General features: G+C 41.2%; 1 protein-coding gene across 4 annotated transcripts; it reads right to left on the bottom strand.

Annotated features, from left to right (window-relative positions):
• Positions 1 to 131: 131 nt before the first annotated feature.
• On the bottom strand, positions 132 to 14,345 carry lhx6a (LIM homeobox 6a). 4 transcript variants are annotated; one of them, XR_005709693.1, is made up of 9 exons: positions 14,035 to 14,345; positions 12,989 to 13,060; positions 12,536 to 12,721; positions 10,071 to 10,192; positions 2,072 to 2,292; positions 1,480 to 1,580; positions 1,172 to 1,267; positions 664 to 818; positions 132 to 519 (listed from the first exon to the last, which is right to left on the bottom strand). XR_005709693.1 is itself a non-coding variant. In XM_040157514.1 (9 exons), the coding sequence occupies exons 1-9, from the start codon at positions 14,110 to 14,112 to the stop codon at positions 440 to 442; spliced, it is 1,131 nt and encodes a 376-aa protein (XP_040013448.1). In that variant the 5' UTR covers positions 14,113 to 14,345; the 3' UTR covers positions 132 to 439. The 4 variants fall into 4 exon arrangements, 3 of the variants coding, with proteins under 3 accessions (XP_040013448.1, XP_040013449.1, XP_040013450.1); XM_040157514.1 differs by having other exon boundaries at positions 664 to 838; XM_040157515.1 differs by having other exon boundaries at positions 664 to 838; positions 2,072 to 2,289.
• Between the last annotated feature and the right edge of the window lie 2,390 nt (positions 14,346 to 16,735).

Here is a 16,735-nt window from a genome sequence, read left to right as displayed (position 1 = left end):
TATCTTCAGTATTCTGACAGCACTTGAGAGGCTTCAGTCCTGCTACCTTGATCAGTTTCATGCATTTAAGACTCCCTCCACCTTCAAGCCAGAGGGTGGATGAGTAGAGTGGCGGACGCTGTACACTTGAAGCAAAATGGGTCCTTTTGGTGATGTAAAATAAAGTCTGTGATTTCCTGCTAATGATAAATGCTTCATGATCATTTCACAAGACCGGCTGCAGGTGGGATATTCCTGTCCTCAGAGAAAAAAAAACAAAAACAAAATGACGTTTTTCAGCTTTCATCCATTGCTTTTTCTGTTTCCGAGCAGGCAGGGCTCCTGTAAGATTTGTCTTTTCTCCGAGCTGACTCCTGCTTGACCTCCGGGTCAGGTTGGCAGACGTCACTGAAAGGAGATCAAGGGTTATGGTCCGGAGGTTAGGGGTCATAGTGGAGTGCTAGCGGCTGAGGGGGAGCTGGGGCAATGACATGGCCTGGTGAGGGAGACTCTGAGAGGTCAGCACAGAGAAGGGATGACCTGGGGAACACACAAACGACACATAAAAAGGATATAAATAGGATAGCTATAGGATAGCTAAATAAAGAAGACTCGGCTTTGGAAAAAGTAGCCAATAGTCATTAAATAAAAAGCTGCAGTCTTTATCTTTAAAGTACAACTCACTGTCAATGTACCCATGAAGGGCCACCATGCGCGCCCGCTCAGGACTGCCAAAGGGGGAGTAATGCAGCTCATCAGGCAGGGACGAGGGTATCCTGGACTGGGGATGACCTTGCGGAGCCCCACTGTGCTGGGGCGTGTGCTTTTTGTGTCTTGCTCTGCAGTTTTGAAACCACACCTATGAAGACGCAATGTAACCAGACATCATGTCGCTATATTCTTTAATAGAATATGTTGAATAATTTTAAAGCTATGTTTTTAAAATCATAAATGACAGGCAAAACTGTCTAAATATATTCATCTGAATGTGCATATCTGAACATGCTACGGTTAATATTGTGACAGTTAACTTATGCTGACCTTTGCTCATATTATCCATTGCGTGACTGGATAAAGTCGAAGGTGTTTGCATATTGCTGGAGTATTCTATTTCAATGCATTCAGCTACAACAAAACTATAACATAAGTACATTTATTAGTACCAGAGGAGTGTGGTTGTCTGCGTACTGACCTGTATAACTCTCCTGCTGAGGCCTGTCATGTCGGCCAGTTTCTGTAGCGTCTGGGCATCTGGGTTGTTGTCCTGGGCAAACTGAGCCTGCATGATCTGCATATTGAGACGAAACATTAGCATCAAATCAGATGCTGCTTAAATCCGCCTTTAAAACACAGCATGAAATACCTTATTTAGGGTTAATGCAGTTATGTAGTGTCATTCAAATATGTTGGGTGGGCTCTACATTTACAAAATAAGCTGCAAATTGTATTAGAAACACATTTCTATTAGTCTGCGATTAATGCGAAGTGTGTGTGTCTGACCTGTAGCTGTTCTGCAGTGAAGGATGTCCGTGCCCTTTTTGCCGGTTTGGGTTGACTGTCTTGTTCTGTCGGAACTGCTCCTTCTAACGTGATACCGTTGCCTGAAAAGCACAACAGTAGACATTTGAGATGTAAATAAGATAAGTTGTATGTTAATTTAAAGCAGTCACAGACGTCCTTGGAAACAAATTTAAAACATGGCACTGAGAAACTGTATCATAAAGGGACTTCATTAATTTTTTCGCCTAATTTGGGATCCACTTGAAGAAACAAAGTCTAGTCCTGGGCTCTTGTAACATGACCTACTTACTAATCCTGTGGGTATCCATCAGAACCACTAAGAAATCAAGTATAAACAGACCAAATATAATAGATATCAATAATATAAATATTAATAGTATTTAATACAATGAATAAGACATTGTAGAATTTAATCATTCAGTGGTTATTTTTGGATTTGCTTCCAAAATGATATGAAATATATTAAAATGCATAAATTTGGATAAATCCTGTTTTGGGAGGAGACTTTTGGGCAAAAATATGACAACCACTGAAAAGAATTGTGGTAAATTTTCGGAGAGACACTACTCACCACTCTCAGCCGCTCGTTTGAGGTTCTCCACCATGGTGTCGTAGTGAATCCTACACAGGACCTTCTCCTCCACCAAGCCAAACTCCTCTCCCGTGGACAGCTGCCTCTTACACGAGTAGCATGCAAAACATGCCAAGTGGTATGCGTTTCCCCTTGCGCGGCGCACCCAGTCACTGGCGTATATCTGTCGCCCACAGCGGGCACACTTAGTACCAAACCTACTGTGAGGGAGAGAAAAGGAGAGAGGCAAGAGAAGCAGCAGAGAGAAACAGAATGAGGAATTATTGGTTTGTAGATGGGGTAAAAGCAACATTTCAGGGGAGAAAATTTAAGCAGTTGATGATCTTTTAAATCTTATGTCAGGGCCATTTCCAAATAGTACGCACATAGAATTAAACGTGTACAGACATCCTTTTCTTTGCGATATTTTGAGAAAGCTGAAGTTGAAAATGAGTGTTTTTAAACTTTAAACTTCTGGCAGAACTCAAAGGGGTTTAAGGAAGAAACCTGGGAGGAGGCTGTGGCCTTCAGAAAAGACTCCCGAATGCGGCTGCAAGCTGAGCCCTGAATGCAAACAAACCAACACCTGCAATTTCCTGGCTGATGCATGAAGACCCTGACATATACAGATGCTCGCACACAAACGCAGCCATGCACACACACCAGGGAACAAACCAACACACACGTAAGCCAGGGTGGTTTTACACACAGTGGAAGATGAAGAAAGACTTGGATGACATCACTCTAGATCGCCCCGCTGTAACTGATAGCAACAGTGAGATCAGGCGGCATATAAACTTAAACCACCTGACTGACTGTTCTGGGTGGGTGGGGGGTGCGGGGGCACAGAGAGGGAGAAGATGAGAGATAAATGAACAGAAAGTTACAGAAAGAGAGAGGCTAGGCAGGGAAGGGGTTTGAAATCGACTTGTTGGGTCAGCTGGAAAAATGGGGAATTAATGTCTGAAATAAACATGCTCTGCTCATTGAAATATTTGAATTGCTGTAAATCTGACTAAGGAGAGAATGACACAAATACAAGGACAAAAGAGCATAAGGGCAGAGGCGGACTAAAGGCTGCCGTAGATTTAATCACGCCAACATTCATGTTGTGTGCAAAAGTAAATTTGAATAAGCCTGGTATTGTTCTATTTTTTTTTTTTACTGTCAACCAATCCCATAAAAAGAACAAACAAAATTATGTGTTTGTTTCTCTCTCAATATTTTTCAACTTCCCTCCATGTCTGTGGCACTCAACCTCATGCCCTTTTTATCCTACTCAAGATGTAAATCTTTAAAAATTGGTCATGAAGTGTTTAATTTTTCTTAAAAAAGCTAAATAATTTCCTAAAAACGGCAGGGCACTGTAGTTTTTCTAGGTTTTCTAGGTCAAACATTACTCAGACATGAGAAAACAGGATTATTGTATTTGTCACGGACTGTTTTCAGCTGTGGATCAATATACATTTGGTGCTCTAGCAGGTATTCACATTAGTAGGACAGTGTTTGAAGAATTGACTCAGAATAAACTGCAGTGCCCGTGTTCATGGTAATGAAAAAATAAGCGCACAACTGTGACTCACTGATGTCTTTTCAATAGTTTCTGTACAAAAATTGAGCTCTATGGCACAGAGGAATAAGCTATGTCAGGCTTTGGATACACATACAATACTTTGTTTGGTTTGGTCTTTTTAGTGGAATTTTTGAAAATAAGAAAAAATCAGAATATGACCAAACTTATCCTTTACCGAGATAGGGTTCACTGAGCAGCTGCTGGCACTGTCAAGTCACTGAAAAACCTCTACTTTAATGGGAGTGAAATATCATACCAATTTCCTTTATACACAAAAATCAGAAGTGATCAAGCTCCTCATTTTAAGATGACATTATGTGTTTAATGAGTATGAAACACTTTCGGTTTGATGTGATTATGGTTAGGCTAAGAGCCTTTGTGGGGTCAGCAGCTGCCAATTCTGGTGAAGGAGGCAGGATTTGAAAGCAGTCTGAGAAAAGGGCTACCTCAGGGGTAAAACTAGGGGCACGAAGCACAAACGGGCACATTATGACAAACTGTACGAGCCAGCTTTATATTTTACAAATGGCTTTAGCTCAAATTGAAAGCATTTTCAAGAACAGACACTGACTCAGAAATCAAGAACCAATGGCTCACTCAATATTTCGAAACAATTTCACTAATACGTGCGGCTATTTCTTCTTTATACTGCCTTATTTCAGCAGAGATAAAGACAAAACACAGTATCACAAACATGAGCCGAATTCAGAGAGAAGTCGGTAGTTGAAAAGCTATGAAGGAGGCGAGAACTGGTGAGGGCACGGCTCAGGATGAGAAGAGTAGACGAGGAGAGAGGAGGTAAGTGGCCGAGGCAGGGAGTCGTAGTGCTGAGGGAAATAGCAAAGTAAAGAGCGTCGATGGCAGGGAAAGAGCAGGATGATGGGGGTGCAGGAGTGCGCGAGGGTTGCCAAGTGAGTGGGTTTGGCAGCGCATCAGTGCACTCAAATCCACTCTATCTGGAATGAAAGCATACTATATCCCTGACATCTCACAAGGTCATACTCCTCATTATGTACATGATCTTGTTGGCTGGAAGCTTCATTTTCATGCATGTAGCATGGTAGAGAATATTTATAGGTCATTATTAAATGACCGCTGTTTAAGGATCTGCCTCATATCGGTCTGACAGGGTTAAATGAACTATCTTGAATTAGTGCAACAAACACCAACACGTCAAACACATCAAAACAGATCATCAAATTCAGCTCAAGATTAGAGCATGACACAAAAGGTCTCTGTTGTGACCTTGAAATTAAATTGGCTGGCATGGCACCTACAGAGGGCTTAAGTTGTCACAGACATGTGCAACTTGACCAAAAAAAGCTCTTCTAACCAAATAAAGCCACTCCAGAGACAAAGCGACTCCACGGCTTCCTGTACAGTATGTACGTATCATTTCAGATTGTTATGGAGAATTCCAGCCTGTTTCTACTGTAAAGAGGAAAATATTGTGGGACATTGCGGCTAATCTAGCTTGACAGCTTGTCAGTTTCATGCTCAGAGACAGAGCCCAGAAAATCATACCTTGTTTTAACCCCCTCCTCCTCTGTCTTCTTCTCCTCAGGCCCCTCCCTCCTCCCTCTGTATCTTTTTTTTTTATCTCAAAATCTGGTGTTTATTTTGCAGCAATTTCAGTCCTCACGGCCCCTACATCACTCACAAGAGGGAAAATCTTACACCGCAAAACTCCCTTTTGCCCCAGACCTCTCCTATTTGCTCCCCTCTTTCATCTAATCTTTACTTTTTTTGCACAGTAATTCACCTGCTGCTGAAAGAGGGGCTTGAGGAGGTACACGTTTTTTGGATTATTCCTGATGTGCTGTGAGAATACACTAATCTCTATTAGATTTGTCCTGAGAGAGTTCTTGCTTGACTGTGCGGTTTTAAGGCACGAGGTTCATGTCAGGCCTACAGTATGGAAATCCAAGATGGGAAGGTGATTTAAATACTTTACAGACAACCTCTTTTAACAGATTTAACAAATTATCAGGCTTTAGAATATTAACCCTGACTAAAAGAGACCCTGACATTTTTATTCTCTGTTCTTTGAGCTGGTAAAAATGCACAGCAGTAACTGTGAATACAGGCGACTTTCTTTGTAATATCCATTCTGCTTTTCAAAACGTATAATCTCCTTAAGTGCTTTGACTGAGCAGTCTTTATTCTAATGTGTAGCATAGTGTGACAGATGTCTTATTATTTTAATCGATCCATCCCTTATAAAAACTTGCTCTCTCTCTGTAGCGGTTACTTGTCGTTGTTGCTATGGAGACCTAATCAGCTAACCAGAGGTAGGATGATCAGTAATTATTATTACAATTCAGACACACACAAGCACATAAATAGGCGCGTACGCATGCACACATCTCACCCACAAAGTTCCCTACATACGTGGACTCTGGTTACAGTGTCAGTATTCCAGGGTGCCCCTGATTAGTGCAGCAATGCAACTTCCTGTGTGGCCTGCAGCTCACAGACAAGGATGAGTTTTTCTACGCAGCAGGCCAAGGGAGGGGTGCAGGGAGGCGAGGGGGGTCAGGGGAGGAGGCTGATAAAGAAACGGTCTGCGTGTGAGTGTGTGTGTGTGTGTGTGTGTGTGTGTGTGTGTGTGTGTGTGTGTGTGTGTGTGTGAGAGCAAGCCCCTGAGGCCTGACATGGGTTTGAGAGGCACAGCGCGGGCTCTGTCCTGCGCACCCTATACACACACGCGCACGCACACACATATATGGAGGGAAACCCACTCTGATTTCCTGCTATTACGCCCCATTAAAGTAGCTGTCAGTCCAAAGCCAGATGATGGGCTGACACAGATGAGGAAATATCTCCAGAGGTTTGAACCCAGCCCAGAGGATCTGGACTCGCACTGGTGTTTAGCCTAGTTTGAATCTGGCCTAAACCCAGATTACAGTTTATATTTACAGAAGTAAGCATTGCACAGGCCCCGGCCCTGCAGCAAAGCTTCAATGTTACTGCAAGATTTTTTAAATCATTTTTTCATTTTCCAGAGTGACTTCCAAGGAAATCTGATCTAAACCTACATTTTGTTTGTAAACATACTGAATAGAAGATGCAGCATTTGAAAGGCAAAATGTATAATTATTTGACCTACAGATTATCAAGTCATATTAATTACCACTTTGCTTTTCATACCTATCTTTGGAGTCACTTTACACTGCAGATTGTATATAGTTGTTCCACTGAAAGGCTGGTGAAAGTTTTGACGTTTGAGTCCATACCATTAATCAGAAAATCAAGAAAATATTTAACAAAAAGCAACTAAGCACACGGCTACACTGCCTTGGATAGGCAGACCGCAGGAACTACACAACCAGGGAAGTTGAAAAATAAAGGTTTTGAAGATTGAAAGTGACTTTGTCGAGCTGTGTAAGAGATATATAAATTCAGCCTTAATTTACACTCCCCGTGTTTACAAAAAAAAAATGGTATTTTAGCTTTTTTGTCAATTTGAACAAATAAATAAATTAATCTATAGATTTAAAGATGTAACTTAAATATATCTTAGCTACACCAGGAGCGGGAGCCATTTATCTGATGTTACTTTTTGTCCTCCATAATGATTAGATTTAAGTACTGCCTTATTTATGTGGTAAAACAAACTCAGTTACTAAGATGTCGGAGCATCAAAATTGATTTTACAATCATAGGAAATAGGTAGGAAAGTGGGGGTAATTTAGCTTTAGCTCAGGCTCACTGTTTGAATTTGCGTAATCTGTAGTGTGTCTTTTAATGTACAGTAATATTTTGGAAATTCATGGTGAAACTTCAAATTCTTTTACTGACAGGTCAACATAACCAGTGTGAATACATTTAACGCTTCTACATTTAGACATTGCTTTTTTTAATCACAATTACTGCATTTCACATGATTACACTGTATACCTCCCTGATGAGAATATAATATGTAACCCAGTGACGGCTACATCTGTACCACTCATTACCGTTTTCTGGGAGCGCTAATGCTCTGACATATTTCAACCCCGCTCTGCGTGTTTAATAATGGCTCACAGTCCAGAGAGCAGCGTTGAGGGCGAGATGGGTGAATGATGGAGGTGTTTTTAAAAGGAGATAGGTCAGTGAAATATTATTATGATGTGGCAGAGCAAAAACAAAAATATCCATTTTGTGAAAAATGAACAAAATGATTGGCAGCTGCTGGACAAGCATAAATAAACAGATCTCAGTGTGTGTTTGTGTGAGTGTGGCTGTGCGTGTACAGTCTTTTGAGCTGTAAATGTTTTATATTCATGTTTTCATATTTAGGTGCGTGTGTCCATGTTTAAATTTGCACATATCTGTCTTAGTGTGTGTGTGTGTGTGTGTGTCTACTTTGGATAGGAGTCACATTCAGATCAGAAACATGCTGACCAGGCACCCAGGGGCGATCTAATTGCTGGTCTGGAGGCCTGAGGGTCTGGGGTGGAGGACGACTAATTGCTGGTGATTATAAACCTCAGAGCAGTTGCTTGGTGTCAGGTTTCAATCAGAGGAACACCAAAGCTCACTCACAGTTAGAAGCACACATACACATGTGAACACACACACACACACACACACACACACACACACACACACACACACACACACACACACACACACAGAGATAAGCACAAACGGGCATGTGTGTCCATTCAATATGCACCAGCTCCAGGCTACTGAGCAGAATCTTTAAATGCTGTTGCTGGTGTGTGAACCCCATTTAACCTCAGTTACCACACACACTCGCGCACACATGTATACACTTTCATATCTTCCATGCACTTTTCAGATTCAGAGGCACACAAACTGAATCCACACACACGCGGTCAAAAAAGTGAAAAAAAAAAAAAAATCTATGAGTAAAGACATCAGTAAACCAAGACTTAGTCCTCCCCTGCTGCATGCAAACACAAGTACAGTATATATCTAATAGAAGTGATGCTAAATTCATCCTTGAAACAGAGTAGTTCAACATAGTCTCTCTCTCCCTCGCTCTCTCTCTCTCTCTCTCAGCAGCCATAACTGTAACACACACACATACCAGGGTATTTCTCAGAATGAAAAATCAACAACACACTGCATTCCTCCCTAAGTGTGTGTGTGTGTGTGTGTGTGTGTGTGTGTGTTTCAGTCATTATCTCTGTTCGCTGATCTTTGGCCACATTTCTGTCTCTAGCTTGCATGGGAAAAAAAGTTACCAAAATATATACAATAGAATATACATTTATACATTTAGAGTAAGTCTGATAGAGTTTTTTTTTCCAGCTGCCTGTGTCACATGTGATACTGTAAATGTAATTGAAATAAATGAAATAGATTGCACTAAAGTATGGAGATAAAATTCATTTTATTAATTTTGCTTTGTTTGATTTTACTTGGTTCATTCTCTGAAAATGAATAACATTGATGTGACATGTTTCATTTCATATATAATATTATTATAGCCTATCATATAATAATTTGAGGAGAAATCCTTCTGTTTTCACGGTGTCGACTTGGTGTAGGTCTATAGAAATAGAACAGAAGAGAAATAAGGCCTTTTTTTTTTCTCTCTGTTGTATGAGTTGTCGTTGCCCTTAACGCTTTGTTTCCCTCAGTGAACTGACTAAATTGAGACAGCCACACACTCAAACTAGCATTTCCGGTGATTTCCGTTTGTTTGAGCGTCCCTCTGGAGGTGATCAAACAGCTACTGCACGCTTCGTGGCGTGTGTGTGTGTGTGTGTGTGTGTGTGTGTGTGTGTGTGTGTGTGTGTGTGTGTGTGTGTGTGTGTGTGTGACGAGAGTGTGAGTTCACCACCGTTTCTTCAGCGCATAAAAACTTGGAAAATGTATCGTGTAGCCTAGCTGCCAAATAAAAACAGGCCCAGATCCAGAGCCTGTCTGATCTGACATGGTCCACGGGAAATTAATCAGTAAAATAATCTCAAGTAATTTTAATACGCCACTTAAAACCTGATTTGATCTGAGCGGTAAAAGTTGGGGAAAAGTTCAAAATCGTCTGCCTCAAAAGAGGCCAGAGCCTCGCAGAGCCTCCAAAAATTATTATATTACATTTCAAACATTTTTAAGGTCATTTCCCTAGACTACGTGTGTGTGTGTGTGTGTGTGTGTGTGTGTGTGTGTGTGTGTGTGTGTGTGTGTGTGTGTGTCTGTGTTTTGGCTAGCCATAACAAAACTGTGGATCTTTCAGCTATTCGCTGTAGGTAAGGACTTTTATTTTGTTGCAGACTTTCAGTTTTTGAAAGGGTCTTTCAAACGCAACCCGCATCCATCTCAAAGGGTGAGACTCCGTGCGTGTGTGCGCGAGAGAGACAGAGAGAGAGAGAGAGAGAGAGACAGAGAGGGGGGGTGCAGAGGAGGGGAGGGGACCCTGTGTTGGCAGAGCGGACGTGGTATTTTGAAAACACGGTCATAAACTTACCCTACCTGAAATAATCCATTTTGCAGAAGATCTCTTTGTTTTTGATGTAGCAGCTGCTGTGCTGGCGCAGCGACGTCCTGCAGACGGAGCACTCCAGACAGCGCACGTGCCAGATCAGGTTGTTCACCTGCACAGAGACGCCACACGTGTCAAACACGCACCGCCGAGAAACCGCTGCAATAAGGACTTACGGTGGCGCCGAGTGACGGCTCTGTCATACTGTCCGGCTTTACTGTCCGGTGTGACTGCCTTCGCTTCAATAGAGAGCGACTGCGCCTGCGCCGTTCAGTTGCGCTCTTATCTCGAATTTCCGAGTGGGGTCGATAAAGTTAATCAGCTATTTACATTGACGTAATAATACTTGAAAATATTTGCTTAATAATGAGTTTTACAGTCATTATAGCGATACTTATTTTCGATGGTATCGTTAACTTTCATATATTAAGTGGCTAACTGTTTTTATAGAGATTGTTTAATATTTCAGTGAACACTAAGACTATATTTTTGTAATATCTTAAAGGGATCTTTGATTTAGCCTCAGACGTGTTCATAACCTGCCTAATTGTATTGTTAGTGTAAGATTACTGTAGTTCATTTTTTCGTAAGTGATGACTAATATTGCTGTTGAAATGCATGTATTGCTTATATTCTATCTCACTGTTATGTTGAGAAATATCGATCCCTAGCCAAAGTATTTTACTTAGGCCTTAACCAACGTTTTCCGGTGCAATATTTTTCATTTAACAGCAATTCTTTTAGTGAGACGAACAAAAAACAGTAATAATAATAGAAATAATAATTTTCAGGCGTGGGAAACCAGTGACCAGTCTGTGAAAATGACTGAAACCAGTTTGAAGTTTTACAGATAGCAGAGCCACCTTGCTGTCCATTTTCAAAATTAAAATGAGCCTAATAGTTTATGGCGAGAGATCTCGGGAGCTGTCTTTGAAAAGTAAACGGTTAGAAAAGCTGCAGGTAGTGTAAACGAAATCCCGCCAGACCGGTCAGCTCTGTTAACTTCAAAATGTGATTTTTGTTAAAAGAGCAGCTCAGTGGCCGTTATGCTGCTCAATGAAATGCTTGTGGACGCATGAGACTTTGGTTCTAAAATGATGGCCGCTTCTTCTACCGAAACATGAATTAATATTAGCATTTTAGGATTTTTTTTTTTTTTTTTTTAGGTTAGTAGGAATTGATTTACTCACATACATGTATTTACGGCATCTGCCAGTGTGAAAAATACAGGCAGAAAAAAAAGGGAGCTAATTATTTTACCATTAATGAAGACGAAAATAAATAGGTAAGTAAATGCTGCACGCAAGATATCTTAAAGCAATATGAAAGATTACACATTATCAATTTTATCATTTTTTATTTATTTAAAATTTACAATTTACTCACCAAAATGTTTCCATAGTGTTTTTTTTTCAGTTGTATAAAAAGATTGAATGATTATAACAGAGAATATAGTTACAGATAATATCCTATTAGGCCTTGACTTGGGAAACAAAAATAAACAGTTTTCATTGTTTTTAATTTAATCTTGAAAAAGATTTTTTTTTTTTTTTTTTAAATATAGCCCAAATATTTATTTGACCTTAGCTTAAATATTTGCACAAAATAACTGTCACAGTGATTCTTGTCTCAACAATATTAGCCTTAGGTTATATGTCACACAGACTGAGAACAAAACAGACTCAGATAATGGACTAATGATCTTCACACTTCCGGACAAACACACCTATTTGCGCGCGGGTAGGAAGACTGTCAAAGTTGGAGGCACGCGAGCGCACGCGACGAGACGGGACCGCCTGACAGTGAGGCTGCGAAACGGTCAAAACCAAAACATCCCTGTTGTGTCTGTGGTCTCCCAAAGCCCGTCTGTCGCCACAACTTTACAGCCGAGATAACATCGCTTATATGTTAGAAGCAGCGTCTCTAAGAGTTTCTGTATTTTGTCTTTGTTCGTGTCCCAGCTATGGATTAAAAAAATAATGATAGCCTTAGTTATAGCTGAATTATAAAAATATATCGTTTGGTTTTGTTGATACTATAGCCACAGACAGATATGGGTGGAGAATTTCTTTCTTTTTCAGTTTTGAGGTCTGATTTGTGCCAAATGTTTCTTTAGTCTCATGGCCCGACAGTGAGCTCGTCTTAAGTTGTCCGGGCTTTCTGTTCGCGCTTTCCTGTTCCTGTACATCAGCGTAAAAAAAAAACCCAGCAGGCCTGTCCAGACCAAAACAGGACCGGGGTAAACATGGCACCCTCCTTCCCTTGCTCCTGCTCGTCTTGCTCAGACAAGCTGTTTGCTGTCTGTGTTAACGCCGGTGTTAAAACAAATCAAATTAATTAAAAAAAAAAAAAAACTAAACAGAAAACAAATAACAAATAAACAAGACGCCCCCCGGAAGAAAATATTGACCAGGCGGGGAGTGTCAGCCTGTTTTAGCTGCAGTCGGCCTCTCACCTTCAGCAAGTATCTGTCCAGGATCTCCAGACCGCAGCTGGCGCACACGTTCTTCCCGGTGGACGGCACCGAGCTGGTGGTGGAGGTCGGCGAGCACACGGAAGGGGTGGAGGAAGGCGTGCTCGGGGACGAGCGAGTGTCCTCCCGCTCCATGTTGGACCGCTGGGATTCTCCGTCCGAGTGAGACTGCAAGAGGGCATCAGCACAGCTCAGTGACACGCAGACTAATCCTCAACCCCCACAGCGCCAGTGTGCAGATGTCGCCATTTTTTACGGTGTAGTCTATGGCAGTGCGCGCACAATTCACAGATTTAAACTTCTATCTGCACGAGCCCTGGCTGCATTTCCACGTGCCACGGACTCACCCGGGCCACGCCGTTTTCTACCGCGCGCAATAGGCGCGCCGAGTGCCCCATACAATTTCAAAGCAGAAATAGGCAATAAAGCTCTCACCATTGGCGCGTGTGTAGAGTCCACACTGCAGCGCGAGGCTCCCGGTGTACTCCGATGCTCCGTAGAGATCACCTACAAGACAACGCTCAGTGAACGGCAAGTCTTCATTACTTCTCCCGTCTCATCTTCAGACGAGAAATCCTCAGGAGACATTTGCGGACAGCTCTTCAGCGCCGCTCCTATATAAAGTGGCCCTGACAATAAAGCCCGGTTGAAACTGTCAAAAGGGCCCCCGCGACAAAAGGCACATTTTAATGAAGCTATTTCAATTTGGATTGATTTTTCCCTGCCCTCAACCCATGCCTCTCAGAATAATAGTATTTTCTTCGCAATCCAGGACACGAGAGTGGAGGGGGGTAAAAGGAAAAAAAAAAAAAAAAAAAACTACTACCTGTAATTACAAATAGCTTGAAACGCAGCGGATAAGAGGGACCAGGAGTGTCAATTTCAACTGTCAATCAGAGAAAGGCAACGGGTCACCCAAAGAATTGCAAATTTGATTTTTAATGGCTGTAATTAAAATCTAATTCTTCTCGGGCGAATTTGGCAGCGCTCGAAAGGCTCGCGGACCGCAAATCACGCTATTCATAACAGAGAGGCGCGTGCCTCTTCACAGCGGCTGGCGCGTGCAGCTGATCTCAGTACACAAGCAGTGATTCTTGTGACATCACAGAGAGACAAAACAAAACTCTCTCTCTGTCTCTCACACACACACACACACACACACACACACACACACACACACACGCACACGCGCGCGATGCTGCGGGCTGCACATAAACGGCAGCAGCGGCAGATCGGTTCAAGAAAGAAGACACAATTTGGCGAATCAAAATGGTTTTCACGTCGAGGCCACTTACTGCATCGTTACACCATAAATCACTAGTAGCCTACATATCGCACACATAAAAAAAAAAAAAAAAGCGAATTCGCTCCTAACTAAAACAGTACAGGCCCAAGCAGTGCATAAACAATTCACGTCTCCAATTGGAAGCTTTTACGCACAGAGTTGCAGCTTAAGACGGCTGTCTCCGCAGCGTTACTACCTGCTTCGTGGGAATTCCGTCGGACAGAATCTTACTTCCCTCTGAGAGAGGGGACAAAACTTCATTTTTCCAGTACATGAACCCCTGGAGTCTCACAGCGTACAGTGTCTCCAAACCCGGCGCGTGGAATCAGGGGAAGAGTCGGCGACGGGCGTCAGAACTTGTACCATCCGTACCATGCATGGATTCTGGTCTAACTAACGCACACTTTTGTTTTTGTTTTGTTTTTTTGGTTTCTTTTTTTTTTGTTTTTTAACGCAAAATGTTTTCCCTATTTGAAACACAGCTGTGCGCGATGGTCTGACTGCCACTCACACAACACTACAAAAGTTCTGAAGCTATGCAGAGACGAGGATTTTGCCTGCTGCTCCTCTGAGAGCCTTATTTAGAACAGAAAGATTTCTTCCTTTCCCCGTGCCCCCCCCTCCACTTTTGGGAAGGAGTCTGACTACAGGAAGTGAATCAAACTGAGGGCTTGGCAGCTTTTACTCCGAGGCTTCATAGGTGCAGGGGAGACTGCAGCGCTGCAAAGACGACGAGAGCGCAACAGGAGGAGAAACCGGGCTGTCTCCGCAGGGCTGTAGTGAGTGTATGTGGCTCTCTGGCCTGCCCTCTAGTTAAAGAAAGGGGAGGGCGAGGAAAGAGTTTCATATGCGCGAGAAGGGTGGACAGTTTGGAACAGTTATGACAGAAACTTACGCAAACTCTGCTGGTGTGTGTTTGATATCTCGGGCATTTATAGCGGCTGCCGGAGGGAAGAAAACATGCCCCATTATAGTTAGTTATATAATTGCCATTTATTTGCTACTAGAAATACACAACTGGTGCTGACTGTACAAGCAGCAACGCGATTATTAGGTACTCGCGCACATAAATACCTTTTTTTACTTTGCATTCATGTTCAGAAGTGTCTACGCTGGAAGAAAAGAAAAAAAAAAGATGATTCAAAATACAAGAGAAAATCCTCACAATAGATGTATCCAAATTCCAAGGTGTAAAGTGGAACTCAATTGATTCATCTTTATGTATGTATATAAATTCCCATTATCTTCATGATTTCACTCCTCGTTTTAAATAAAAAAAATATTTTTTTATTCGTTACTAGACTAATTCAGAATATCCAAAATTCTCCAAAAACGTACTGAATGTGTAAAGCAGCATATTTAGGCTTCGCAGGTCAGGAAAAAAAAATAATCACACATGGTTTTACGATTTACATATTTTTTTTAAAATAAATCCATATGGGTCGTCTTTTATTTTGACACAATTGTTCAAGGCGATATAAACGTAAGAGGAAAAAGACAAAAACAAAAAAACAAAAAAACATAACAATCATGAAAAAAGAGAGCTTATTATTATTATATTATATATATATTATTATTATTATAGCATAAATTTATGTAAACAGTAGCGGAGCTGATGCAGATGAAACTAAACGCTCACAAAAACTCTCCGAGTCATTTCAAGAAAGGGAAGCCCGATAATTACAGGATGTGCACCGGTTCGGATCGATGTGTCAATCATCAGGCCAATTCGCGAGAATTCCACAATTATCTGTAAATCTATCGTTCAAGAACTGGCCTATCAAAATAAGCCAGACCTTAAAAAAAAAACTTATTACTAATAATAATAAACTTCATTATTCTAGAGGCTAAATGAAAGTGAAATATTTTAACGAATAGGCCTTTTATTGAAAACAGATAAATACACACATGGAGAAGAAATTGTTCAGATGATCTAATGAACATCAGAAATATTCTGGATTTGGGTGAGCGATTTTACAACAACAAGGAAATTAAAAAAATACCACTGCGTAATGTCAAGAGGTAGGACTTGATTTCTTCAGGTCGAGAGAAATTATGCTCGTTCATCTTGTACAGTTATTCTACCGATCTCTTTCCCATGTTATCTCGTCTGATATGCGAGTTAAGTATTCTTGGTAAACTCTTAAATAAAACAGTGGCTCCGCTGACGACCTTTGGCTCGCAAATTCATTCTTTACACAAACGAATTCAGACTCATAACTTGGCCACCACGTTTTTCTTTTTTGCCTTGAAAAGGGTTTTTATAGCCTCACACTGCAGGGAAACACAACTCAGATCACATCAAAAGCACTGGGCTCCATTGTGACAACACACAGAAAATCAAGAACAAACTTTCAATTTTAAAATTCAGTCTTTCCACATTAGACTCACATACAAAAGGGCCTACAAAATATTCAAATTATTTACAACAACCTTTTTGGGAACTGCACAAAAATGAGTAAAACATTTAATATTCAGTATGTCTGGGGGGAAGAAAAGTAAACCGGGCCTCAAAGCAGACTGGGCGGTATAATATGCAGGATTATCAATTATTACAGAAAATGTTGGGACATTGTTGTAAGTCTGTGTTTTGTTTTTTTTGTTTTTTTTTTATTCTTAGTTATCACAGGACGCCATACATTTTTTGACCCATGGTGGATAATGGTGGCTACTTTCATTCGTATTCTAAAGAACCATCTGCCATTAATGAGATGCAGCTGGTTTACCGAATTTCTTATGAACCAATACCATAACATCAGCAAGAGTGTTATATGGAGTGAGAGATTTTAAATGTTGCTAATAATGACATGTAGAATTGAGTTTACTGACAACTCACACAAATGAATCTTGTACTTTGAGAGCAAGCTATAAAATGCCATAAAACAACACGCTGCAGA

Source organism: Xiphias gladius, chromosome 20 (assembly GCF_016859285.1).
Source record: "Xiphias gladius isolate SHS-SW01 ecotype Sanya breed wild chromosome 20, ASM1685928v1, whole genome shotgun sequence".
NCBI lineage: Eukaryota > Metazoa > Chordata > Actinopteri > Istiophoriformes > Xiphiidae > Xiphias > Xiphias gladius.
Note: the sequence above shows the minus strand (reverse complement) of the source record. Positions and strands in the feature narration are given on the sequence as shown.

What these genes read in the sequence shown, in the direction of transcription:
- lhx6a (XM_040157514.1), bottom strand. Translation starts at nt 14,112, where the DNA reads ATGTACTGGAAAAATGAAGTTTTGTCCCCTCTCTCAGAGGGAAGTAAG. An exon ending in ACTCTACACACGCGCCAATG is followed by an intron (nt 12,722 to 12,988) that starts GTGAGAGCTTTA and finishes GCCCTCTTGCAG; the next exon opens with TCTCACTCGGACGGAGAATC. An exon ending in TGCAAAATGGATTATTTCAG is followed by an intron (nt 2,293 to 10,070) that starts GTAGGGTAAGTT and finishes TCTCCCTCACAG; the next exon opens with TAGGTTTGGTACTAAGTGTG.